General features: G+C 49.1%; 1 protein-coding gene across 5 annotated transcripts; it reads left to right on the top strand.

Annotated features, from left to right (window-relative positions):
- Positions 1–27749, top strand: Polr3e (RNA polymerase III subunit E). 5 transcript variants are annotated; one of them, XM_013117117.3, is made up of 21 exons: positions 1–137; positions 4932–5003; positions 6686–6736; positions 9976–10053; positions 10703–10818; positions 11157–11239; positions 13686–13793; positions 14064–14110; positions 15001–15120; positions 16173–16258; positions 16566–16610; positions 16690–16781; positions 17593–17713; positions 20321–20402; positions 21617–21676; positions 21762–21919; positions 22370–22431; positions 22895–23418; positions 24327–24404; positions 26078–26203; positions 26949–27749. In XM_013117117.3, exons 2-21 carry the CDS (start codon positions 4968–4970, stop codon positions 27003–27005), a joined length of 2130 nt encoding a protein of 709 aa, XP_012972571.1. In that variant the 5' UTR covers positions 1–137; positions 4932–4967; the 3' UTR covers positions 27006–27749. The 5 variants fall into 5 exon arrangements, with proteins under 5 accessions (XP_012972571.1, XP_005064523.1, XP_040611220.1 ...); XM_005064466.4 differs by having other exon boundaries at positions 14061–14110; XM_040755286.1 differs by having other exon boundaries at positions 14049–14110.

The raw sequence follows: 27749 nt of genomic DNA, 5'->3' as shown, positions 1-27749 counted from the left end.
CCCGCTCCCCCCACGTGTCCGCCGGAGTTTCTCCAGCAGCAACATGGCCGCTGCCTAATAGAAGACCCGGCCGCCACCGTCTCAACCCGCTGGTCCCTGGGCCGTTGCCGCCGCTCGCGCGCGGCCCTGGCGGAAAGGTGAGTGCCGACTCGGCAGTCCCGGGGATCCGGCCGCCGCGGTCGCACTCGCGCGGAGGGCTGGGCCGCTCTGCCGAGTAGGCCGGAGAGGCCCGCGCCGCTGCGTGCCTGGGGGCCGCGGCCTCCCGGAACCCGGGCGGGCGCACGGACAGCCGCCCCGCTTTCCCGGCTCTCCCGGGTCCGGGTCGCTCCGCATGGCTGGACGTCGGGGAGGCGACGGCCGTGGGGCCCTCGCTGACTCAGGCCTCGGCCGCGCTGCCCCGCCCGGGCCTGGCTCCGGAGCCGCACCTGCGAGGGCACTGGTGCCCGGTGGCGTGGCGGCTCTCGGAGGTGTGGGAAAGGGCGCCTGAGCGCCTGCGACATGGAGGAAGCTGTTGGACGTCAGGGCCGCCTGCATGGGCGGGGGTCAGCGTCTTAGCTGAACCGGGTCAACTCTTCCTGGGCCTGCCGGGTCCGGGGCGCCTCATTCATTGGTCTGTGCTTCAGCAGAGTCGGCGACTGCTACTCAGACCCTGGGGCCCTTCAGTGCCGGGGGGTGGCGGTGCTTGTACCAGGTCGTCCGGGAGTTGTTGGTTTTCGGAGCGAAAAGATAAGATCTTACCCTTTTCTGTGAAATGGGGATACTGGTTCCCTATGACAAGGTTTAAAGAGGGTAAGATGGGTGACACACTCCTGCTTTTCATTTGTGGCTGTCTTCGTTTCATCTTATATTTGAAGAAAACATGTTGCCACGTAGCAACAGTCATTCATTCATGTATGTTCCACTTTTCCCTTTGAAGCCGGTGCTTTTTTTTTTTTTTTATTGCCGGTTTAGGGATGAAAATAGGAAAGGTTATGCAATTCATGTTTTTAATCAGCTGGTACATTGCGCAGAGGTGGGACTTGAACCTGTAAGGTTTCGGACGGGAGTCCAACCTCTTACCCACTATACCATACTGCCTTTTATCAAAGATGTGTGCAGCATAGTGGTTAAGAATAAACTCAAGGCTCATTGACATCTAGAAGAATTTCTTGATTATACTGTTCCCTGGGGCTGTGCCCTTGGGCAGATCATTTATAAGTTGGGTACTATAAATCTTGATTTTCACAGCTAACGAGAAGATTGAATATTTTTTGTACTATATTGGTGCCAGGCAGCATTAGGGTTTAGGAGAAGGACTGTGATTTTTTTTTTTAATTTTAAAAGTAATGACCCCATAACAACGATGAAGTATAATTATTATGTCCACTTTATGGTTGAGGAATCTGAAGCATAGAGAAGCCTTCGTGGAGTTTAAAGTCTGCTAGTACAGAGGACAACCAACACCTGAGCAGCAGATAGAGAAGTTCCAGGTTAGGACCACTGAGGAAATAAGGAATTGGGTTAATGGTGGAAAGGGTTGGAAGCAGCTATTCAAGTGTGGGTTTCAGGAAACCTGTCTAGTTCTGGAGGGAGTGGCAGAGCTTACATTTAAGAAAAATGAGCATACTGAACATGACATGGGATTCTTGTGCAAAGGTCCTCAGGGTGCTAGGGGCTTGGCCTGTTGTGGGCTCAGCGATAGATTACTAGGACCTGAGGAGACGGTTATGTGGAACCAGGCAAGATCATATAAGGGCTTAGAGACCCAAGGAAGGGAGTTTGGGTTTACGGAGAAGACAGCAATGTGAGTAGTTATCACAAAGACTAGCAGTCTCTGGAGAATTGGAGACAGGAAAGAATGGCTCTAAGGAAGCTTTTTTTTGGTATCTTTTTTCATTTGTTTTGTGTCTATTATTATTTTTTTTATTTTGTTTTTTCTTTTTTAGGTGAGGCCTTACTATATAATAGCCTAGAGTGGCCTTAAATTTATCTTCCCCCCTCAGCTTCCTGTGTGCTGGTATCACGGGCCTGGGCCACCACAGCTGACTCAGGAGGCTTGTTGTATTGTTGACTTTGAAGATTGCAAATTAAGACTTATTAGGAAGCTGGGCATTGGTGGCACATGTCTTTAATCCCAGCACTCAGGAGGCTGAGGCGGGAGTTTGAGGCCAGTCTAGTCTTCAGGACTAGTTCCAGGACAGCCAGGGCTGTTACACAGAAACTCTTGTCTCGAAAAACAAAAAACACCACCACCAAAAAATTTATTGGTGAACAATGTAAACTTGGCTTGGGGGTCTTGCTACCAGCATTTTTATTTTGCATAGGCAAAGATGGAAAACATCACTGTATGGCATGTAACAATCATATTACATGAAATACTGTTTCAGCTCTGGCATTCCATGTGTCTTCTGCATCATTGATGGGAAAAGATTATTGTCAGTCATAGGCTGAACCTTTGAAAAACCACTGAATTGGCTCCTGTTGGCTGGGAGGCTAACAGGAGGTGATGGCCTTTGCAGGTAACCCAGTCAGGTGTGGTACCCAGAGGGAGGAGCCTCTGTCATCCCGCAGAGAGGGCACCTGATCCTGCCTGATTCCCAAGGCTGGCAGAATCTCAGCCATGAAATAAGTAGAACTGGGTACTCTCTTAGGCCACAGCCTGTTTTTGCATGTGCTGTGTTTCCTTGATTCCCCCTGAAGTCCTGTCTCAGTTGGCCACCAAGAACAGCTGCCTAAAGGGCAGGTACTTGTTGGACACATCTGTGACACTGCAGATGCACAGTGGCAGCGACTTAGAACTGTGCTTAGATGGTTCAGATGTGTGTGGTGGCCCATTTCCTACCAGCCCCTTTCTTTCCCCCATCCCAGCTCTTCCTTTGCCAGGAATCCTGGAGCTCCCAGAATCCTTGCAGTCCATATTTTCAGGTGCCCAGTTCTAGGGAGTAGAAGTACAGCAAGACATAAAGTAGACTGTGTAGCTTACAGTTTAATGGTAGGAAGGACAGGTACAGCTGGCTGTCCCATGGTGATAATGTGCTCTGGAGGCCAGAGAAAGGAAAGGAGTTTGGGGAGCATGTTTTCTTCCAGCTTTGAAGAGTAGGGACAGAGTCCACTTTAGAAGTAGGTAACCTTTGAACAAAACCCTGAAAAGAGCACAAGAAGGAACCTGATTAGGTAGAACAGTTAGCTTGGCTCCCAGATGCACTGGGAAGAGAAAGGAAGGGTCAGACAGAGTGGTGAGAATGGGGCGTAAGGAAAAGTGGGGTCTGTTGAGGTTCATTGGAGGGGTGAAGACTGAAAAAGATGGGGTACACTGGAGATGTTTCTCAGAGTGGTACCACATGAGGGTTGATTGTGAGGTAGGAAGGATCCAGGAAACCAGCCAGGATGCTGAGCTGGCTAGATTGAGGTGTGGCCCAGAAAGTCAGTTTTTGGCCTCTTTTGAAGGCAGACCTAACAGGATTAGCTGGTGAGAAGAGAGATGCCAAGGATGGGGCAGGTGTTCAAGTGTGAACTGTGTCTGCAACAAGTGAGTTGCATGGGGCCTTAGCTGGCACTGAACCCTGGACTGAAGGCACCTTTAAATCTTTGGGTTTTGGCTGGGCGGTGGTGGCACACGCCTTTAATCCCAGCACTCAGGAGGCAGAGGCAGGCGGATCTCTGTGAGTTCGAGGCCAGCCCGCTCTACAGAGTGAGTTCCAGGACAACCTCCAAAACAATACAGAGAAACCTTGTCTTGAAAAACCAAAAAAAAAAAATCTTTTGGTTTTGTTATTGTTGTTTGTTTAAACTTTTTTTTGGGGAACAGAGTCAGAGTCTCACTGTATGGCCCTAGGTTTATAGATCAGGCTGGCCTTGAACTCACAGAAGTCCTCCTGCCATGCCCAGCTACATCTTTGTTCTTTTGAGACTGGGTATCCAGACTTGCCACCAACTCCCTATATAGCTGAGGTTGACCTTGAAGTAAGGGTCCTCCTTTCTCTACCTCCCAAGTGCTGGGATCACAGTCATTCACTGGCACACTTAGTATTTGTTTACATCTTAAATCATTCATATGTGAGATGGATAAAGTTGGAATGCTTTTACCCAGGAGCAGAGGGGGAACAGCTGGAGTCTGTGGATGCTCAGCTCTCTTCTTAGCCAGGAGCTCCTCTACCCTTGGGTACAGAAGAGCTGGAAGCCTGCAGGCATCCTTCTCCCTCTCCTTGCCCAAACTCTCCCTTCTCTGTGTTGTCAGGGTTCTGTTCTTCCATCCTATAAGCTCACCAACATGCCCCTCAGCTGGAGAGCCTACCCTCCACTGAACCTCCCCGTTCACAACTGTCACCCAAATCTCAAGGCCTAGATTTGTCAAGTCCAGTCATACAGGAGGTAACTGCTGTTGTGTTGATGCGGTGCGACTTTGGGTAAGCTCCTGTAACCTGTCTCTGAATTCATTCTCTTTTTGGTAAGATGGGGACAGTCACGCCACTTAGAGCCTTATTGCTACATAAACTCCAGAGAAAAATATTTAAAGAGGATCATCTTGACACCAAAGCACAGAAAATCAGTTCACTGGAGTCAGCTGTCTGAGAGAGCCCTGGAAAGTCTGTGGGTCATGTGACATCTGGCTTTCATAGTACCACAGGACCCTCAGGATTCCAGTTTTCAACTCTGGCTGTAGACTGCCAGCTTCCTCAGGCCTGGCTGGGAGTTCTTTTTGAGTGGGCAAGAAGCCTGTAAAACTGCTTGTTAAGTCTTCTCCAGAGGTACAGTTGACATGTATTGGCTTGGGTCTACCTGTTTGTGCCCTTTGCTGGTCTTTGAACCCATCTCATGGCTGCCTCCACCACAGACACAGAAAGGAGGTTATGTCGTGGGCTCCCCTTCCCTGCACCTGTGGAGGGTTAGGTACATCAGAAAGGTTGATTGAATGGCTTGCTGATTGCCCAGGTCTCTTGCTGTCTTTGCAGATCGAGTTGAGGACTGTGTGGCAGGCTGTCCCTAGTATGGCCAATGAAGAAGATGACCCAGTCATACAGGAGGTAACTGCTGTTGTCAACACTCTATTGGACCACAGACCATGGGTCTTTCTACAAGACCAAGACTTCTACATGTTCATGGCCAGTCTAGCGCCTGTTGATGACCTAGGGACCCCAGACCAAGACTTCTACATGTCCATAGGCCAGTCTAGTGCCTGTTGATGATCTAGGGACCCCAGACCAAGACTTCTACATGTCTATAGGCCAGTCTAGTGCCTGTTGATGATCTAGAGACCCCAGACCAAGACTTCTACATGTCCATGGCCAGTCTAGTGCCTGTTGATGATCTAGGGACCCCAGACCAAGACTTCTACATGTCTATAGGCCAGTCTAGTGCCTGTTGATGATCTAGGGACCCCAGACCAAGACTTCTACATGTCCATGGCCAGTCTAGTGCCTGTTGATGATCTAGGGACCCCAGACCTTGCTCTTGCCTCTGTTGTACCCCACTTGAGTGGCTGACTTTCTTCTTCAGGACAGTGACCCAGCAGCCCCTGATTTTGAGACCTCATCCAACATGCTCTCTGTCTGTCCCACTCTCTGCAAAGCCAGCTGCAGGGCTTGACATTGAACAGATGCAAGTGACTGAAAAGAGATTGGCTCCCACGTGTGGGCTTACCAGATTGTGTCATTCAGCAGTTCTTCATTCTGTTCACTGTGTACCAGGGCAATGACATTATAGCAACCAAGCTTGTGTCCTTGCCTCCAGGCAGCCTCTGGCCTATGGGGGAGACAGGCAAGGACCCTCAAAATATTGTGGGCAGTCACAGAAAGACAAAGTTGTTTGTTATTATACTCACTCTCAGAATCCTTCCAGCCCAGGTCCTAGATTTTTGGAAAGCAAATGGCAAAACATGACTGCTTTTGCCCCTGGCCTCCTTGGGTGTAGCTGGAACCCACCCTGAGTCTGAGGGGCATGGGCCAGGAGGCTACAGGCAGAGTGGTTCCTCCTTTGTGGGGTACTAAGTTTTTAGATTTGAGTCACTTAAATGCACTTAAGCTATAGCTATGGTCTACCACAGAGGCGAGTGGAGACAGCACAGAGGGAGCCCCCTCTGCAGCCAGGCAGCCCTGGCCAGCTTCTGCTCAAGTGGTAACTCCACTGAGTTTCTAGGGATAAATATGTTGTCAGAGGCCTATGTGAAGGACATTCCAGGGAGAGGAAAGCATGTGTGCAAAGGCCCATGGGCAGGAGCGAACATAGTTTGTGTACAGAGCCTGGGAGTCAGGAATGTTGGTCGTCAGCATCAGGAAGGAAAAGGAGACAGGTAGGTCACACAGGGCCTTGCAGACCTTCTTAAAATAGGGTGACACGCAGATGCCGGAGTGGTAAGTTGGGAGAAAGCAGAGAGAACAAACACAGTAGGTAGAGGGGGACCCCCAATCTCCCAGAAAGTGCTTTTTTTGGGAGGCATCCCAATCTCAGTACCCAGACATGTGTGTTCTTCCAGGTTAGAGTGACATGGGTAGGGGCCAAGCAGGCTCTTGACTTGGTTCCCTGGTAGCTGTTGAAAGGGCGTTCTAGATGGACTTGACTTGGAGGCCTGGCCTGCTTACCTCTGTTAGTATGATATGAACTTTTTTCCCCTTCCCTAAGCTGCCTCTGTGAGCCCCTGATCCTGTCTGAGTGCTGGGGCCTGGTTTAAGTGTCTTGTCCTGGCTAAGTCTTCTCCCCTTGTTCCCAGATCGACGTATACTTGGCCAAAAGTCTGGCAGAGAAGCTGTATCTGTTTCAGGTAATGATGGGACTTGCAGGTAAAGGGGAAAGTCGATGTTGAGGGAGTGGTGGAGCTGGGCAGGAGGCAAGGCAGAGCTTACCTAGTAAGATGGGGAAGCAGGACCACATGGGATGCAGAGTGAGCAGCTCGGGTGCTGGGCCAGACCAGCCACTTCCAACTCCATCAGGGCTCAGCTTCCAGCCCCTGAGGAAGTATTTCATCTCTGTGCCTTAGTGTTCTGATAGCTACACTACCTGCCTCATAGAGATTCTGTAAGGTTGAATGGTCTACATTGAAATGCTTAGGCCACTGCCTAGGGAAGAGGTTAATGCTACAGGGGCGTTCCAGAGCATCCTTGTGACCATGTGCAAACCTTTGGCCTGTCTTCCTGTGTGCCCCAAGTTGTTAGACTTTCACTGCCCTTCCCTGCTGTGGCTAGCATGAATTGAATACCTACTGTGATCCAGCACTGCTTACCTAAGCTAACGCAATCCCATAATAGTGCTGTGATGGTTCATGCACCATACTTTCTACATATAAGTGAACCATGTTTAAGACTTTAGCATATTTGGGGCCTGTGCGGGCTGTGCAGTCAGCACCACAATCTATTTTTAGTACATTTTGTCCCTTTGAGAGAAAACTCACGTTTAGTCAGCACTGACTCCATTCTCATTTTTAGCCCTAGGCAACCATTACCTTTGTTTCTATGGATTTGCCTGTTTGGAATCTCTCATGTAGATGAAATAGCACGTGTGGGCTTTAGTAGAGCCATCCATGTTTTAGCCTGGATCATTGTTTCATTTTTATGTTAGAAGAAGATCTCTGTGAGGTGGTAAGTGGTTGCTGTGCAAGTATGAAGACCTAAGTTTGGTCCCTAGAACCCACCTCAAAAGTTGGGTGTGATGGTATGTGCTTGTGTGTGGACATTGTAATCCTAGTACTGGGGAGTAGAGACAGGTCAATAACCTGGCCAGCCAGCCTGCCTACTTAGTGAGTTTCTTAGTTTGAGTTTTTTGTTTTCTGTTTTTTTTTTTTTTTGGTTTTTCGAGACAAGGTTTCTCTGTAGCTTTTGGAGGCTGTCCTGGAACTCACTTTGTAAACCAGGCTGGCCTCGAACTCACAGAGATCCGCCTGCCTCTTCCTCCCTAGTGCTGGGATTAAAGGCGTGCGCCACCAACGCCCGGCTAGTTTGAGTTTTTATTGCTGTGAAGAGACCACGACCACAGCAACTCTTCTTCTTTTTCTTCTTGATTTTTTGAGACAGGGTTTCTCTTTGTAACAGCTTTGGCTGGAACTCGCTCTGTAGACCAGGCTGGCCTCAAACTCACAGAGATCCGCCTGCCTCTGCCTCCCGAGTGCTGGGATTAAAGGCGTGCACTACCACTGCTGCCAGTGACCACAGCAACTTTTTTTTGCCGGTGGTGGGGTTGGGGGACGACACATAGTGGTGTGCAGGCAGACCGAGTGCTACATCTTGTAGGCAACACAAAGTCAACTGAAAGTCACACTAAGGGAAGCTTGAGCAAAAGAGAACTCAAAATCCAAACCCCCACAGTGACACACTTCCTCCAAGAATACCACACCTCTAATAGTGCCACTCCCTTTGGGAGCTATTTTCTTTCAAATCACCATGGTGAGCTCCAGGCCAATGAGAGACCCTGTTTCAAAAAACAAAGTGGATGGCTCCTGAGGAATGATGCCTGAGGTTGCCCTGACCTCCACGTACACAAAAAACCAAACACACAAAAGTATCCATTGTGGCTGCAGTATATTTTGTTCATCCACTCATCAATTGATGGGCATTTGGGTTGTGTACATTTTGGCTACTGTATTGAATAATGCTCTTTAGACATCTGTGTTTGTGTTTTTGTATGAACCTGTGTTTCACCTCTTGGGTGTATATATAGGAATAGATTGGCTGGATCATACTGCATTCAACTTTTTGAGGACTTGGCGGACTGTTTTGTACCATTTTACATTCCCAATAGAAGGTGGTTACTAGAAGCACTTTGATTCTGTGTTGCACATAAGAGAATGAGTTGGAGGCTTCTGAGCTCTCCAGTGCCTGGGGCAGGTGGCAGGGGCAGCAGCAGTGCTCCATGCCTGTGCAGAGAAGAGGCTTCCATTCCCCAAGGGTTACCTGCATCCTTGACTGACTGCAGAGTCTCTATGACAGTCATGTGTGTCCACTGTGTGCTGGGCTCTGCTGGTGCCTGCTCTGTCTGCTTTGTTCACATTCTTGGCAGCTTTGGGAGGGAGAACACCGGAGTAAGTACTATAGCCCAGGCCTGTGGCTTATTACCAGCCCTCAAACTGGAGTAGGGCAAGTTTAGAGCTCTGGATCTCAGTACAGGCACCTCAGTGTCTTTGTGAGCTCTCGAAGGAGGGCAGATCTCACCCAGTGCTGGTTCTTCTTAGGGCCCTACCTAGAGCACGTGTGCTCCAGGCTGTTCCTCTCACCAAAGTTTATCCAGCTTCAGCTGGAAGCCGGAATAGCACTGGTGTTACTACTGAGTAGTTTTTAGGAAGTGACCACTTATCCCCTCCTAGGCTAAATGTAGCTGACCTGAAGTGGTCCCAAAAGTTGAGCTTCTGCCCAAGCTCTGTACCTCCTTAAGTGCACTGCAGAGGCTGTTGGGTACTAGGCATTGATGGCTTGAGCTGAGGATTTGGGGGACTGATTTGGAGTTCATTCATCAGCAGCTTTCATGGGAGAGAAGAGAAAGCCAGTATTTCTGTGGGGACTCCTGTGGAAGGGCGCTGTGTGTGTGACATACACAGGAGCAACCCAGTTCCCTGACCCCTCTGCAGAGGCTGTGTGTGGAAAGCACAGACTCTAAGGAGAGAGAAGGGAGTCACAGATTTCCGTATCTGTTGTCCAGTTCAGCACTAGCATTCGTAGGCCAGCCCTGTTTTCCCTCTTGGCCTCCTCTTGTCTCCTTTCTCACCCCAGTGGCCTTCAAAGTGTCATTGTGTCCTTGGGCTCCCACTACTTTAAATTCCCATAGCCTTGCTCTAGATTTTCAGGGTGCTAAGGGACTCAGCCATGTCACTTGGTCCAGCAGCAGGAGGCTCAAGAGGCCCCAGAGTGAGTCAGACTGTGGGTGAAAGTTTCAGATTGGGGCCTGGGTACCCTGGTCTCTGGTGGGGTGGGCGTATCATGAATGGGAATGGCTACTCATCAGTCTTTCACTGGAACCCTTGATGCCTGCTCTAGTTTGAGCAGGGTGGACTGATGGATGCCTTTCTGTCTCTAGTACCCTGTGCGTCCAGCTTCGATGACCTATGATGACATCCCACATCTCTCAGCCAAGATCAAGCCCAAGCAGCAGAAGGTGGGGCTATCCTCCAAGATGGAAGTGGGGTGCAGAGGATAAATGGGGGTTGAGGGAAGCAAGAAGACAGACACTTGGGGTTCTGGAAGAGAAGGAACAGTGGAAGGATTAGGATAACAGCAGTGTGCGGGTCTTGAAAGCCAAGGAAGGAAAGCATTTCCAGAAAGGAGAGGCAGCCCTGGCAGAATCAGGCTCACGGTTGATTGAAAGGTGGAGTAGGGGAAGCCTGGGTGCTGAGGTGTGGGTAGGGGTGAGCCTAAAGCAAGTGGGATAGAAGAAGGTCCTGTACCCATATAGGGTGGAATGAGGGGACAAGGAGGAGCCCAAACAAATTCCCCATCTGTTTCAGGCTCTGTAGTCACGGGAAGATGCTGTTCCAGGATGCTAAAATTGGAGATGACATCTTAATTTTAAAATTTCTCATTCTGATTTTGGGGTGTGGAAGAGTAGGGCACAAACATGACTATACCTGTTTTCCATGATAATTCTGTTTGAAATTTCACTGGTGACCTCCGTGTGGAACAAAACCCAGGGGCCCAGTGGGAGGGGCACTGGTCAGTCTTGCTTCTGGGTAGGGACCTGGCTGGGAGTGTTCCTTGGGAGCTGTGCCATGGCACCTTCCAAGTTGGGTGGTACTTTGTAACTCCAGGTAGAGCTTGAGATGGCCATTGACACCCTGAATCCCAACTACTGCCGCAGCAAAGGGGAACAGATTGCATTGAACGTGGATGGTGCCTGTGCTGATGAGACTAGCACATATTCCTCGTGAGTCCCTGCCCCTAGGGTTCTATTGCAGGTAAAGGTTAAAGAGGAGTCTGCAGAGGCCTCAGAAGCATGGGGCCCTTTATGCTCTTTTTCTGGGATCCGCATCATGTCAGGTCTCTACCTTTAACCATAGAGTGTTGTAGACCTTCCCTCCCAAGTTGGGAAACTGGCCTCTGGAGCCACATCCATCATTCATCTGCTGGTGTACAGACAAAACTATGAGTTTTCTCATCCCTTAGCTCTAGCTAGTGTACCTTGGGGGATGTTGGGATGGAATGGGGTTGACTAGCTTCTCTGGAGCGTCCTAGCCTTCATACTAGTTCTCCTTGTGCTCCCAGGAAACTGATGGACAAGCAGACCTTCTGCTCCTCCCAGACCACCAGCAACACGGCCCGTTATGCAGCTGCACTCTACAGGCAAGGTACCTGGGTCTGGCTATACCCTGGGGAGATCACAAGGTGGGCTGGGCCTAGGGGACCTCACCCAGCCTAGGTCTCCCCAGCCTAATGCATGTTCTTAACTCCTACTGAACACTAAACCAGGCAGGATCAAGGCAGCGTGGAAATGACAAACTATGGAGTAAAAGCACTACAACGGGAATTTTGCTGGGCACTCCCAGCTTGATAGAGCTTGACCTTCAAGTCAGTTTGCTCCTGGGAACGCATATACAACATAGCATAGTATTGGGGACAGGTAGCAGAATTTTGTCCTTTTTAATTTCAGGGTACTTAAAACCCAGGAATCCTATTCATAGGCAGCATCTACTGAGGACAAATGAGAGTATGTCCACTTAAAACCATGGGCAGAGATGTCCATAGGGCCATTATTCATGAGAGCTAAAGAATGAAAAGAACCCAAAGCCCATTAAGTGATGCTTGCATAAACCAACGTGGCATATCCATGAACAGCCTTATCTGGTTGTATGAAGGAGTGATTCCTGATGTATGTGTGCTTCTGCAAGGGTGAACCTTAAAATCATGGAAGAAACCAGGCTCAAAAGACTACAAATGGCCAGGCATGGTTCATACTTAATCTCGGCACACCTTTAATCCCAGCATTTGGGAGACAATAGTAAGTTCCAGGACAATCAGGGCTATGTAGATAGACCTTGCCTCAAAATAAATAAATAAAGACTGCATGCTTACATGTTTTAGTTTTCTTTCCTGTTGCTGTGATGAAACACCCTGACAAAAGCAGCTTGGACGCTGGGCAGTGGTGGCGCACGCCTTTAATCCCAGCACTCGGGAGGCAGAGGCAGGAGGATCTCTGTGAGTTCGAGGCCAGGCTGGACCGACAGCCTCCAAAACAATATGGAGAAACCCTGTCTCGTAAAACCAAAAAAAAAAAAAAAAAAAAAAAAGCAGCTTGGGAGAAAGGTTTAATTTTAATTGGCTCATAGTCCCAAGTTACAGGCCATCATTGTTGGCAGGTCGCAGCAGCAGGAAGTGACCACTTTACATCCACAGTCAAGATGAGAACAGTGAGTGAATACACACATGCTAGTGCTCAGCTTCCTTTCTCCACTCCAGTCCAAGACCCCCAGCCCATTGGAGTGGTCCCACCCACAATGGGTGGGTCTTCCTCATAGTCAAGACAAAGCCCCACAGATGTGCCCATTGACTCCCTCACTGAGATACTTTTTCTAGGTGTTTCTAGACTGTATGTTAGGTTGACAGAACTAAAAATCATATCACATGATTCTAATTTATGAACTGCAGAATAAACATATCTGTAGAGGCATAGAGCTGACTGGTTGTCCCCAGGACCAGAGAAAGGATGATGTGGCAAGTGACAGGTTTGTTTTGGGGTGATGAAAATGTGCTAAAGTTGAGAACGGCATAGTTGTTACAGTTCTGAGACTATATTAACCTATATCAAGGTGTGTGCTTCAAATGGGTGAATGTCTAGGGTGTGTCAGAGCCCATCAGCACATGTGTCAGATGCTCACTTTATACAGCATTTGGAGTTTGCAGAGCAGCGAGTGACGTGGATCTGAGTACAGAGGAAATAGATTCAAAAGTCACGTCCCAAGTGGCATGCACCTTTAATCCTAGCAGCACTCAGGAGGCAGAGGCAGTCAGATCTCTGTGTGTTTGAAGCCAATCTGGTCTACAGAATGAGTTCAGGACTGCTAGGGCTGTTACACAGAGAAACACTGTCTGGAAAAACCAAAAAAAAAGTCTTAGCTGGGTGGTGGTGGCGGCGGCACACATTTTCAGGGAGGCAGGGGCAGGTAGATCTCTTGAGTTTGAGGCCAACCTAGTCTACAGAGCAAGTTCCATGAGAGCAAGGGCTACACAGAAACCCTGTTTTGAAGAACTAAAAACAAACAAAAGACAAATAATGGCCCATAGCTCCTATGGTCTGTTCTCAAGGCTGTATCTCTTTGAAGCTACATTTCTTTAAATTTTTTTAATATTTGCATGTGTGAATGTTTTGTCTGCATGTGTGTATGTGCATTGTGTGCATGCCTGGTGCCCGAGGAGGTCAGAAGATGCACTCCAGTAGGGCTTCCGGCAGCAGCAGTGTGCCAAAGAGGGAAGAGGGGTGGCTAGAGGGAGCAGTAGGGTGGGGAAAGGAGACTGACGTGGGTGGGGAGGCGCATGGTGTTGGGGAGTATCAGGAGGTAAGTCTCAAGGAAATGGCATAGCAAAGTTAGGCTCGTGCTCCAGGGCGTGCTTGCTGTACCTGGCAGGATCAGATAAGAGTTGGAAATACCTCCTGGCCTGGTGTTGCTAAAGAGGCTAGATTAGGACTGGAGTAGGATCGGTGGTTTGGCTAAGGGGGACTTGGTGACTCCTTTGAGTAAGCTGGGTATGTCGGCTGTGGCTCACAGGGGCAGGTTCAAGCCCTTCTTCCTTTGCCAGGTGAACTCCACCTGACACCTTTACATGGCATCCTACAGCTTCGGCCCAGCTTCTCCTACCTGGATAAGGCAGATGCCAAGCACCGCGAGAGGGAGGCAGCCAATGAGGGTGAGCCTAAGAAATTGGTCAGATTGTGGGATGATTACTGGCGCCCCAGACTCCTACCTACTAAATGCCCCTAACTCCCCATTTAGGACAACCAAAAAAAATGTCCCCACAGATTGCCAAACATTGCCTCAGAGTTAATTAAACTGCCCCAATTAAGACCACAGGTCCCCCCGTCCCCCCGTCCCCCCCCCGCCTTCCTGGGGGAGGGTGGTGTTGGGGTGGAATGAGCAATCCCAGCAGAGGCTGTATTGACAGCTTGTTTTGCAGCAGGGGATTCTTCTCAGGACGAGGCAGAAGAGGACGTTAAGCAGATCACGGTGAGCTCTGGCCCTGGAAGGAGGGAGCAGCATAGATGGCAAAAGATAGCAAGAGCTGCAGGGTGAGCAGAACGGACTTCCCCATCCTTGAGAATAACAGGCACAGAGTATTGTTGAGCCCATCATCTGCTACCTGGAGATGCCTGCTATCTGCCCAGCCTGACTCCTGTGTAAATGGCATAGCCTTGTTCTGTGTAATAGCTGGGATCCTGGGTGTGGCAGGTGTTACTGGGACCAGGGAGGTAGTACGCCCAGGAGCCCCATGAAGCCCTCATAGGCTTACAAAGTTCCATGTTAATCACCTTTATGATTCTGCTATTTTGATGGGTACAGAAGAGTGGCTAGCCTGGCTAATCTTGATTTTGAAAGATTTAGAAAAATATTAGCTTTCCACACATGATTATGAGGTTCCTCCTTTATATGCATTATTTATGTATATGTAGCTTACAATGAGCATTGAAAGAAAAATGTTGCTCAATAAAGTTGTAGCTGGCATGGAAATGGCTATAGAGTTTGCACATCTTGGTGGGCTGTCCTCTCCTGAAGTGATGTGGCAGAGAACTTAAGCCTTGTCCTGTTCTCAGCAGCTTGTTGGGTAGCCTTTAAAACCTCCTGGGTAAGCACCCTCATCTGAAAAGGTATGCTTATTACCCCTATGGCCCAGCTGGAAAACCTTGGCCAGGGTCAGCAGAAGCAAGAAAACACCGCTCACCCTGCATTGGCAGCTCACAGATTGAATTTCAAAAGCGAAGAGGGAGGTGGAATGCAAGTGCTATGAAGTGTGTGTGTGTGTGTGTCTGTCTGTGTCTGTCTGTCTGCCTGTCTCTCTATAGTCTGGCAAGAGCTGTGGGGGTCATAGACCAAGGGTGTGACCTTTCCCCTCTCCACAGGTGCGGTTCTCACGACCAGAGTCAGAGCAGGCCCGCCAGCGCCGTGTGCAGTCCTATGAGTTCCTTCAGAAGAAGCATGCGGAGGAGCCTTGGGTCCACCTGCACTACTCTGGTGTAAAGGTGAGCCAGGGCAGGTCCTGGGGAAGAGCCTGATGCACGGCCGCGCTTACCTTTAGCTTCAGTGTGTGTGGGCTCCTTGGTCGTACCATAGAGTGTGAAAGTCCTGTGAGCAGCTGGCAACTTGTCCACATCCCACTTAGCCGGTGTCAGAGTGGGAACAGAGATCCACTGTCAACACTTTAGGGCTTCTAGCCCCCTAGCTGTTCATGCAGTTGGACTGGTGTTTGGTTAGTTTTGTACACACCATGAATGCTGATTGCAGACTAGACACTTCATCTGGGCTCACACCGAAGAATCTGCTATCTGTCACATAGTCTCAGGTTATTGCCTGCCTATTCAGGACAAGTTTTTTTGGTTTTTACGAGACAGGGTTTCTCTGTATTGTTTTGGAGGTTGTGGACCAGCCCGGCCTTGAACTCACAGAGACCCGCCTGCCTCTGCCTCCCGAGTGCTGGGATTAAAGGCGTGCGCCACCACCACCTGGCAGGACAAGTTTTAATATATTTGGTTTTCAGAGTTTTGCAACCTAGTACCTGATGCTATACTGAGTAAAGGAAGCAATTAGGCATTGGCTCCTAGGTGCCTGGCCTAGAGCTGCCTGATCTTTGCGGGAAGGACCAATGGAAACCTTCAGGAAGAGCTTAGTATGGGAAGAGCCTTAGATTCAGGGTCAGACTTAGATACACTACAGCTTCTTTTTGTGTGGCCCTGGGAAAATTGCCTTCTCTTCCTGAGTCTCAGTTTTCTTGTCTGAAACAAGAATAGTAAGAGCCCTGTAGAGTTAGTTACTGTGTGAGTGAGCATTGGTACTGAACCTGGCACATGGCAGCTGCTTGGTGAATGCTAGCTCACTTCTAGTCCTTGCTGGTGTTTCTGCACTATAGAGCACTAGGGCTGGGGTCCTAAAGCCAGGGAGTAGGTGGTTTGAGACCACATTGCAGAGGCTTTGGGTATGCTGTGCTTAAGACACTGCATATGGCCTGTGGCTGGCCTTAGAGCAGGCAGTGAGTGGCTGGAGTGGGGTCATGATCTGTTCTGCCTTTTCCCCATAGGATAGCCGCTCGGAGCATGAGCGCCAGTACCTGCTGTGCCAGGGATCCAGTGGGGTGGAGAACACAGAGCTTGTCAAATCTCCCAGGTGGGACTGGCTGGTGCTCGCTAGAGTCTCTGGGAAAGTTCCTGTTGGGACTATGGCCCATTATCTGTGTGGGCAGGGTGAAGGAGGGACACTGCCCCTGGAGACGTCCTAGGAGGGTGGCCTGGGATAGGTGACCCTCATGTTCTATAGGACTGTTGTCTAGGAGCTGGGGACTGTTGGGGATGGGGAGGATGGGCCTATACTTAAACCTCCCCAAGTTTCAATCTGGTTGTGGTCTGTGCTCACATGCAGGGGTGAGGCAGAGTCCACAGAGCCTCTGACACCCCTCCACCCCCATCCCTTACAGTGAATACCTCATGATGCTCATGCCACCCAGCCTGGAGGAAGAGAAGTGAGTAAGGGCTGTCCCCCCAGTATCTCCCACTACCTCCTACTGGCCTCCTCTAACTACTCATCCCTTCTTCTAACAGAGACAAGCCAGTGGCTCCCAGCAATGTCCTATCCATGGCCCAGCTGCGCACATTGCCCCTGGCTGATCAGATTAAGGTCCTGATGAAGAATGGTGAGTGCTGCTCTCTGCCCCAGGGCCAAAGCCAGCAGCCCCTGCTTCCTAGAGTCTGCCCAGATCCCATAATGCACCGCTGTGTCAGGGTCCATCAGGTGGGCTTTTGAAATCTTGCCAGCTGCCTGCTGCAGAATCCTGAGCAGGATGGCCTGAGCTTTGGTCAGGCCACCTAGTAGGGGTTCCTGGACACTGATGGGTCTGAACACACAGTCTCACACAGGATGTGAAGTAGGACTGTCTCGCTCTTGGTGCCTTACTGGGCTTTACACAATAAGGACTGGCTCCTTTTTCTCTTAGACAGAGGCACAGAACCTTTGGGGGCTGAGTCCCAGGCTCTGGGCTTCTGAGAAACCAGTATAAATAAAGCCTTAGGCCTAGACGGGGGTGGGGCTCTCTGCTGCTCTGTACCATTCCTGGGCTTCTGTAGAGGATTCTGGACCTTCCCTGGGCTTTGCCCTGGATTCCCTGAGGCTTCACAGGTGGTTCAGGTTCAAATCCTGGCTCTACCTTTTCCAACTGCTGAAGGAAGGGGTGGTTTCAACTCTTTTTGGGCCTAGTAATGACAGACTCTTCTCCATACTCCTTGGTTTTTGATGTGGATCCTCACATTTGTTCTGTGAGAGACACAAACCTGGCATACAGCCCACCATCAGCCGTGATTACTGCTGGCACTGTTGGCCCTGCTCACACTTCTAGGAGTTATGGGAGCTGGGAGCTTGATGCTCTGCAAGCACTGGTGGGGAGGATAGAAGGGCTAGGCCTCTGTTCACTTGACCAGTGAGTCGTGTCCTTTGTCTGTCCACCTCAGTGAAAGTCATGCCTTTTGCCAATCTTATGAGCCTCCTTGGCCCCTCCGTGGACTCTGTGGCTGTTCTTCGTGGAATCCAGAAGGTGGCGATGTTGGTTCAAGGGAACTGGGTGGTGAAAAGGTAAGCTGCTTGGAGTCTGTAATTTAATTACGTTATTGATGCTGCTCTGCCCAGTTGCATTTTATGTTTTACAGGACTCTGTTTCTATTTTTTTATACTATTTTTTCATCCTAATTTAGTCTCTTGACTCTTATTGGTTCCCTACAGTTTGGGCATGCATCTAACCGCACAGCTACACATTGTCTTTTACTCTCTTCCGAGACAGTTAAAAAACCTTAGAATATTTTAGTTATTTACCTCCCATGTGTATATTTTGATTCTGTCTATATTTTCAGGCCCACTAGACTTTATTCAGTGTTCTTAGGTTTACTCACACGTCTGCCTTTTGTATCGTATTTTCACTCTGTGTGCATCTGAGTTCCCATCTGGGATAACTTCGGTCCACCTAAAGAATGCTCTAGTGTTTAATGCAGATCGGCAAGTAATAGCTTTCCTCTGTTTTTAAGTTGGTGATTATTCTCCCCTCATGCATTGATTGGTATGATTCTCTGTGTATGTGGTATACATACATGTATGTGTTCATATGTGGGTATAGGCCCAATGTTAATGTCAAGTGTCTTTCTCGATTGCTTTCCACTCTCTTTATTGAGGCAGGACCTCTTGCTTAACCTGGACTTTCCCCATCCTTGTTAGGTTAGCTAGCCAGCTTGCCATGGGGATCGCTTTCTCTCTCCCAAGTGCTGGAATTATTGGTGGCTGCCCTTAATTATATGTATGCTTGTGGGTAGTTGTAGGTAAGCTCAGGGGCCTTTGGAGGCCAGAGGAGTCAGATCCCTCTGGAGTTGGGAGTTATAGTGGCTGTACAGCAGCCACTGGATGTGGATGCTGGGAAACAAACTCAGGTCCTCTGTTGGAACAGCACACTCTTAACTGCTGAGCCGTCTTTCTGACTCCCGGCCTAGCTTTTCATGTGTGATCTAAGGGTTTGCAGCGAGTGCTTTATCCTGTGAGCTGCCTTCCCAGCCCGACTTCACTGTGTTCTGATGGTAGTTGTTTCTGAAGAGTCTCCTGTCAGCCTAATTCGTGTTCTTCGATGGTAATCTTGGTTTTCCTCTGGTTGCTTTGAAGCATTTCTCTTTGTTTGGACTTTCCACTGTTGCATTAGGAAGTGTCTAAGTGTGGTTTTCTTTGTACATTGCCTGTTGGGGTCCACACACAGGTCATGACTTTGGCGCAGTGTTTTCAGTAGCTTCTTTTCTCCTCTGATTCTTCCATCAGATGGTCAGTTCTGAGGGAGTAGAGATAGTCATGTCCTTTTATCCCTTGAGCCTAGCTCTCAGTGCCATGTCTAGAACATGTCAAGCCAATCCTGGTAATGCCTACTTTTAATTAGAATGAAATGCTATTACAGTAAATACATTAACAGAGGCTCACCCTTTGAACAGTATAGTGGGAAGTGAATAATGTAAAATGTGAATAGCTCTAAAATTCAAAACATTTTCTTTGCATTAACCTCATTATCACTTGATTGCCAACCTTATGGTAAAGTGTATTCCTCTTACTGCCACATGGTGGCACCCTTCGCTGGTAAATAGACCTTGCTGTTGGATTACCCAATTTTCTTTATGGAAGAATTTTATCGGTGACACATTGCTTGTTAAATGTGAGGGTGAGTACTATTTGTATTTAGACTGTGAACAAGTAGAAGTCAGGATGGGCTGTCAAATCACATACACATCTGAAGACACTGATCGAGAGGCCGAGAGGTGAATGTAAGCTCTGAATCAGCCAGGCTTCTGCCTGCCCTTGGAAGTACTAGTATGGCCTGTCTCCTTAGCTTGGGCTTCTGTGAAGCCTTCTCTCGTCTGTTGAGTCTACTGTGTGGGGGCTGCGATCCTTCCAGCCAGGTCTATCTTTGTATCTGAGAGTTCTAAGAACTCATTTTGACTCAAACGTGGCTTATTTGTGTGTTATGTGCTGTGCACCACACCATCCAGTCCGTCTCTAGCCCCAGAGCAGGGTCCTCTACATGTGCCTGCCTAGGTTCAGTGTACAGTGGGTTCTACCTCTGTGTGGCAGCCAGGTCTGTGCCCACGGAGCTGAGCCTTGGAGCATGAGTTGCTCAGGACTCAGGCATGAGGGGAGGGCCTCCAGCAGGAGAGCCTTAAAAGCTGGCCTGAGACTGTGGCTGGAGGTAGGGTGGGAGTTATGTTGTGTGCCTCGGGCCCTGGGTGCAGTCTGTTTTCTCATGATCCAGGGCAGGCAGGTATCTTTGAACAGCTAATGCATATCTCTCTAGGCAGGCAGGGGCGGCCTTGCAGCTTGCTTCAGCACTAGTTTCTCTTAAAGCCACAAACATTTAAGCAGTGGGTTCTGGGCCTTCTCTAGAGTCCTGGGCTCTGTGAGGTTCCTAGCTTATGTGTCTGAGAGCCCCTAACTCCTCCCTGGAGTTGGGTCAGTATGTGGTGTGGTGAGTTGGAAAGGGTTGCTTTTTCCCACGTCTTCCTGGGCCTGGGAAGAGGGCTGCAGACTCAAGCCTGTTGCCTGCCTGCAAAAGCATGTGACCTGACCTGGCTTGGACTGTGAGCACTGGGCTTCCAAAGTTGGATGTGATGGTGATAGGACTATAGACAGGGACTGACCAGCTATCTCTGCTTGATTTGTTAGTGACATCCTGTATCCCAAGGATTCTTCCAGCCCTCACAGTGGTATGCCAGCTGAGGTGCTCTGCAGGGGCCGAGACTTTGTTGTAAGTATCTAGACTCTGGCCACAGAGCTGGGAGTGGAGGGATGAAATCCAGAGCAGGTGGTGAGCTCTGGCATGCAAGGTCAATGAGCAGGCCACCGTGTGGGGCTCCACTGGTAATCCATTGCCTGGGCATTCTGGGCTGATAACACCCTGTTGCCATTCCAGAGGGTTCTGCTTATCCTGTGGGTGGTACAAAGACTTAAATCTGGATTTTGCAATAAATTAGGTTTTCAGTTCCCACGAGAGATTGACAGTCTGGTGGCATTGGATCCATAGCCCTGCCCAGCACCTACTTTGGATGGATCCAGTAGTTCCTTTTACCATAGACGGGCACTTCTTCCTTCCTACATGTCTGAGCTACCTCATTCCTCCTTCCTCTCTGCCCTGTTTATATCCAGAGCTTAAGTCCCTCCCAAGGTTTCAAACTCATGTCTCTGGAATCTGCACTGCTCCCTGAACCTTGGCATTTACACTGCGAATTGCTGAATGTGACTGCTTAGGTTTATCCACAATGAACCGTGTGATCATGCACAGGCTTGTCATGGAAGGAAGCAGCCCTTAGAGTGTTTGAAGACAGCTGTGTTGGCTTTTCTGATTAGATAGTCTTGACTTTTTGGGCAAGTTGGAGTTGAGGGGCCTCGGCAGTGTGTTTGACCTGGGGCATGGAATGCTGCTCCCACCTGGCATCATTCATGCACAGATGCCCTTTGCTTTTGTTGGGCACATACATTGTGTGGGAGCCTGCTAGATCTGTGTGAAATGTGTCCTCTTGCCTCTCCTGAGACTCCTGGAAGTAGATCAGGGACAGGACAGCTGATGAGGCAGAGTCGGAGGGAGCCTGAGCTTCTGGGAAGCCATGCCAGCTGTCAGCAGCTGCCACAGTGGAGTGTTGCCACGCACGGGGCAGTACCTTGTTGAGTCCTCATGACACTCTTAGGGGGCCCTAGGGATGCAATAGTGAACCAGGTGAGCAAGGCTGTGTCCGTTGAGCACTTTGTTTTGAATGGAATGGGTGACCTAGCCATCCTGAAGGACAGAATGTCTGTAAAGAACGTGGCTGTGGTAAAGAGGATCCCCAAGGCACATACTAAGAAGAGCTGGGCAAGGAACCCCATTTGGCCTTCCGCCCAAGTTCTGGGCCTCCTCTGCACCCTTGCCCAGACCTCTTTCAAGCCTCTTGCTGCCTCCTAGAACATGATGCTTTTCTTCCTCAGATGTGGAAGTTCACACAGAGCCGGTGGGTGGTGAGGAAGGAGGTGGCAGCAGTGACCAAAGTAAGTGGTGTTCTTCATGGCCCGGGGCTTGCTACGGGGGAAGCTTGGGGCTGGTGCTGCCTTACACTCCTCCTCCCCCCTTCAGCTCTGCGCTGAGGATGTGAAGGATTTTCTGGAGCACATGGCTGTAGTGAGGATCAACAAAGGCTGGGAGTTCTTACTGCCTTACGACCTGGAGTTTATCAAGAAGCATCCAGATGTGGTCCAGCGGCAGCACATGCTGTGGTCGGGCATCCAGGCCAAGTAAGGGCTTGTGGGGTAGCATGAAAGGTGTAGTAGGCAGCCCTGGACCTGCCTCCTGGGGACAGCACAGTTGGCCTGGATCTGGGCAGTGAGAGACACTTGGGGCAGGGCTGTGCGCACTTCTGCTGCTGCTTTCCACAAAGATGGATTTCATAAATGACCACAAGTACTCCCAGTACAAGGCTGATGGCACCCACACCCCTTGCTTGTCAGAGCTGCTGTGCTGAGGGGCTAGAGAGGAGAAAGGCACATAACCTAGCAAGAAAGACAGGATGGTTGCTCTCCTCGCTCTGCCTAGGGGCATGTGTGCAACTGGAGGGCTTGGAGAGGAGGCCTGGCTAAACTCTGTGCATGGTGACCCAGTGTCCTGGGCTTGGGGCTCCGTTGCTATGGTGAGGCAGGCAGTACAATATATAGGTTAGAGTTTAAAGGGTTTGTTCTTTTTTTCAGATTAGAAAAAGTCTATAATCTCGTAAAAGAAACCATGCCAAAGAAGCCGGATGGACAATCAGGTGTGTGGCTTCAGGCTGGGTAGGCTCCCAACTTGGTCCCTGACCCAAAGGGGGTCCTTTTCAGGGATCAGGCCCAAAGAAGGGCTGTGCTGTCCTCCCTTCTACTCCCCCCCTCCCCCACTGTTAGCCTAATGCTTGTCTAGCAGGACAGCCTCAGCAGCCCCCTAAACTAAGAGAGGCTATGTCCTTCAGGGCAGGGTGGATTCTGAGACCTGTTGGCTCAGCAGGTGGTGTGACAGGAGCTGCTAGCAGGTACTCAGCAGGGCTCTAATTCTGGTGTGCCTAGTTTGATGCCTTCCCTAAGTATTAGGTAGCCAAGTTCCACCTCAGCAAGGAAGGTGGAAGACAGCACTTGATTCCTTGCTTCAGGAGCTGTCTTTGTGTTCCCTGCTTGGCCTCTGTTCCCATGCGTTTATTTCCCTGGGACCAGTGCCCTTCTGAACCATACTGCCTCTCCACACAGGGCCTGCTGGGCTGGTCTCTGGAGAACAGCGAGTCCAAACAGCCAAAACCAAGGCCCAGCAGAACCATGCCTTCCTGGAGCGGGAGCTGCAGCGACGGAAGGAACAGATGCGGGCAGCTACAGTCCTGCCCAGTGTGCAGATCAAGGAAGAACCTCTGAGCGAGGATGAAGCAGATGGGGAAGAGCTGGAGGCTGAGGAGGAGGAGCCCATGGACACTACACCCAGTAGCTGCCTCAGCACCAAGTTGGCCAACGGGCTGCCTGCTGGGCGGGCAGTGGGTGGGGACAGCCTAAATGGGCACCCAATACCTGGCTGTGCTAGCAACCCAGTGACCCAGGAACTGAAGGCTTTCGTGGAAGCCACCTTTCAGAGACAGTTTGTGCTCACCCTGAGCGAACTCAAGCGCCTCTTTAACCTGCACCTGGCAGGCCTGCCCCCGGGCCACACACTCTTCAGTGGCATCTCTGACCGCATGCTACAGGATACGGTGCTGGCCGCTGGCTGCAAGCAGATACTGGTGCCTGTAAGTAAAGCCTATGCCTGCCAGGAAAGGCAGATAAAGTCACTCAGAGCCCTTCAGGAGGGCAGCTGGGCTGGCTGCATGTGGATGACTATGTGAGCCCTTGGGGCTCCCTGTCCGCATCTAAAGTGGGTGTGTTGGTCTTTTTACCATAGGAAAGAAAGATAGGTAATATACCGAGGCCTCAGTAAATATAGGTACTCTACCTGGTTGATATTTAGTCCCTAGGACATGAGTGGTACAGGTAGAATCTGAACCTTAGTATGGAGGCTCTATCTGTTCTGCTTTCACGGAGATCAGCTGAGCACATCCCCACAGCTTGGGGCTTGGTGACTCCCCTGGCTTGCAGGCCAGTGGACTGAATACACTCTGGCCTCTTCACATTTCTGGCACTAAGCATGCTGATGGTGGAGCGAGCTGCTTCTACTGCAGATCTTTCCTGCCCATTGAGCAGATCTTTCCTGCCCATGGAGTAGGCTCCCCACAGCAAGAGACTGCTGCCTGTCTTCGGAAGGGAGTACCTGGCTGTGGCCTGAGAGAAGCTGTTATGGCTCTTTCCTAGGCTCTGTTCAGCCTGGGAAGCAAATGAGGGAAATTGGGGGGGGGGGCAGCTGTACTGACTCTTAAGTAGGGAGTATACCATGTGCAACACCAAGCTCATAAGTACCTGTGGCCTAGGATGCTGCTCAGCCAAGGCCTTACCTCTGTGCCAGCGGAGCCTCCTTTCTGCGGTCTGCAGGCCTACTTTTCTGTGTACGGGAGGCATCTGAGTCCTCTCACCAGCACCACTGAGGGGAAGAACTAGGTTTGGACCACACTTTCTTAGGACTGGGCTGCAGGTCAGATGGGGTAAAGTGGGCAGGGCAGTGGATTTATGAGACAGAAAAATGACCAACTCATGCTTGGGCCAGTTTCCCCCACAGACCGCTGCTTCTCCGGACGAGCAGAAAGTATTTGCTCTCTGGGAGTCTGGAGACATGAGTGACCAGGTGAGGTGCCTTTTTTGTTGGTCTTTGTCATCTTTCTTTCTCAAGAGTGGGAGGCCTAGAAGGTTAAGGCCTTCTATGAACTGGGAGGTGGAGCATCGTGGACACAACAAGTTCTCCAGTCACGCCACACCTGCCAAGACAGGCAGGTGTACCAGTGTTTAAGCCTGAACTTGGGGGTCTGCTGTGTCAAGACAGAATCACCTTTGGTTTCTGGAGTATAGTGGCCTCGCTATATGCAGTTTCTGTAGAGCTTCCATGGGAATAGACATGTCCGGCAGGCCCGCAGACCAGATATGGAGTCAGTTCTCAGTGGCCTCTGACAGACAGCAGGAATCCAAAGGCTTTCTTGTTAGCTGTCTCAGCCCTGAACTTCAGGTTGTTTTGTCCAGCCACGAGAGGGTACCAGGTCTCTTGTGTTTGTGTCATGCAGTTCTGGGATGCTTTTAAATTATGAACTTGCCTGGACTCCAAGGTTGTTTTTTGTTGTTTTTAAAAATAATTTGTTTAACTGTGTATGCATTGGTGTGAAGTATCAGATCCCCTGGAACTGGAGTTATAGACAGTTATGAACTGCCATGTGGATGCTGGGAATTGAACCCAGGTCCTCTGGAAGAACAGCCAGTGCTTTTTATCCACTGAGCCATCTCTCCAGCCTGTTTGTTTTTTTTAAGCAGTACTGTCAGTTAGGCTGAGACAAGAAGTCTCCCTCCCTTTCCCTGCAGAGGGGACAGGAAGGCTGAGCAAGAGTGGGCGTGGGGCCTAGCTTCCAGGACTCCTGAAGTGACCCTGTGCTCTTGCCCAGGAAAGGTCACTTCAGGCTTCCCTGCTTAGCTTCTTTGATAGCTAAGGAGAAAAAAGTAGTAAGTTCAATTTAAAATCAAAATAAAATTCAAGACCAAAAATCTTTGTGGGGAAGCTGACTCCACTTCTGATGGACCCCGTTGTCCTCCTCAGAGGCAATGGCTACAGCTGTGGTTGCTTTAGTCCCCATCATCCTAAGGCACACAACCCAGTGTGCTCATGCTGGAGTGCATTCCTTCATTCTTCTTGTGAGGTCTGTAAGCCATGTTCTTCCCTTCACTGCAAACTGGAAAGTTTTCTATTATTCTGGGTATTAGTAGAACATCTGAATTTTTTTATGTAAGACAGTTGGGCTCTTAGAGAATTCTATAGACTGATAAATTTCTTACCTTTTCCTTATAGGAATTTGAGATATTAAATATACTGGATGCTGTCTTTTCTCATTTTTTGAGATGAGTTTTTCACTCTAGCCCAAGCTGGCCTTGTACTCATGTTGATCCACCTTCCTCAGCAGGGATTATAGGTGTGAGTCAACACACTTGGCAGTAGTTTTTCATTTAAAACTTTATACTTTGGGGAGGGTCTCATTTATCCTCTGTGCTATTTAATTTCTCTTTAGGGATATAATGCATTTTTCTAGTTTCCTGGATTCAGTGTCAGTCAAGATTCTGAACCAATTAGGACACCTTCCCCACCCAGTTTAAACTTTTTTTTTCTGCTTGCTTAATTTTTGTAAGTCCAGACTGCAGTCTGGAGCAGTGACAAGTGTGCAGACTTGCCAGACACTGCAAGGTGGGGTTAGGCCTATCATTTTGGATAGTTCACATCTGGATACTATTTCTCATACTAACACATTTTTTTTTCTATGAAAGCATCGACAGGTTTTGCTTGAAATATTTTCCAAAAATTACCGAGTCCGCCGGAACATGATACAGTCTCGGCTGACTCAGGAATGTGGAGAAGAGCTGAGCAAACAGGAGGTGGATAAAGTGCTAAAGGTGTGTCCATTGTGCACGTGACCCCACCCAGAGCATCTGGGTTACCTCTGACCTGTCTTTTCAAGGATGCCATGTGTGTGGAGAGAACTGGTATCTTTATTCCCTCTCCATTCATAGTAAGTCAGGGCAGCTCTTTCCCCAGCTCTCACCAGTCTGGTAATGACTAGCGTTTGGTATATTGACAAGTGAGTGAACCTTTTCACATAGTAGAGTTTGGGTAGGTGTGGTTGTGGGGAGCTGTGTATCATCTTCATCCAGTAAAAGACAGGCTTAAACTAGAATCCTGCCTCTGAATCTTTGTACCACTTGTACAACTTTCAGTACAATCCATTTTTGTTTTTTAATTTAAAAAGTAATACTGTTTGTTTAATGTGAAAATACTTTGAATGCAGCTGTGGTACATTTGTAGAACTGAGTACAGAAAGCCACTGACATGTACCCTATTATCTTAGTCATGTAGGTGATATTCCTTAGTAAGTCCCTTTTATTTGGTCAACTTTAAAAGTGTTTATGTTGTCTGTTTATACAGCAAATCTATTTTATAATACCCCTTAAAATATCCCTGAGGAATGGTGGCTCAAAACCCTTAAGGGACCAAGCAGCTACCCTAGCAACATACTTAGGCAGCTTTTGGTGTACTATTTGTATTTTATGTATTTTATCCATTCATTGTAAACCACATTGTGACAGTAATAGCTATTATTCCTGCTAAAATCTTCCCTTACCTTGTTTTCTTAATTTCTAGGACTGTTGTGTAAGCTATGGTGGCATGTGGTACCTTAAAGGAACAGTACAATCTTGACAATAGTAGCAAACCACTAACTCAACGAATCCAAGCCCAGGGAAGGATGGCAGAGCCAGAAGTAGTCTCAGCTTGCCTCAAGACAGAGCAAGAGGATCTGCCCACCTCGTGGCCTGTGGTACTGCCTGGCCCAGAGGACAGAGGGGTTCATACTCGGCCAGTGGCAGGGTCAGCGTAAGTGAGATCGCTCCCAGCAGAGACCAACCGGGCCTTCTTTGCAGTACAATTTGAAATCCCTGATGTATTTTGCTTATTTGGTTTCATTCTCATAATAAAGAGAGTGTACACTGACATGGGCAGGGTTATGAAAATCATGGTTTAATATTTTCCTTTTTTAAATGAATGCCAACAAAGTTAAAATTATGTTTACATGATGAAGAGAACCTTAAGGTTTTTAATATTTAGAATGCCTAGAAGCCAATAATTAATTAGTCTTGGAGTATCTCTGCTAAGACTTCTGCCAATTTTACTAAAACAAATTGAATTTTACTGTTGGGTTTCTGAGGCTACTTTACCTTTTACAACAGCCTACTTTCTATAGTGGTCTCAACTGTTTACACAACCATAGCAAAACATTAGATCAAACTCCTCCATCTTCTCCTAATGTTCGCATAAAGGTGCAAACTGAAACCAGGTAAGTGTGGAGCAGTGTGTAAGCGAGGTTATCACTCTTTGATGATTCGATGTAAAAAAAATATATATATTTTGTGTATTTTTAAAATAAATGCTAACACTAAACTGGCA

Source organism: Mesocricetus auratus, unplaced genomic scaffold (genome assembly GCF_017639785.1).
Source record: "Mesocricetus auratus isolate SY011 unplaced genomic scaffold, BCM_Maur_2.0 Super-Scaffold_4256, whole genome shotgun sequence".
NCBI classification, from domain to species: domain Eukaryota; kingdom Metazoa; phylum Chordata; class Mammalia; order Rodentia; family Cricetidae; genus Mesocricetus; species Mesocricetus auratus.
Note: the sequence above shows the minus strand (reverse complement) of the source record. Positions and strands in the feature narration are given on the sequence as shown.

Excerpts from the sequence above, each read along its gene's own strand:
- Polr3e (XM_040755286.1), top strand. The coding sequence starts at position 4,968 with ATGGCCAATGAAGAAGATGACCCAGTCATACAGGAG. Across the intron at positions 10,819-11,156 it reads GAGACTAGCACATATTCCTC|GAAACTGATGGACAAGCAGA; the intron begins GTGAGTCCCTGC and ends TTGTGCTCCCAG. Across the intron at positions 21,677-21,761 it reads AGGTGGCAGCAGTGACCAAA|CTCTGCGCTGAGGATGTGAA; the intron begins GTAAGTGGTGTT and ends TCCCCCCTTCAG.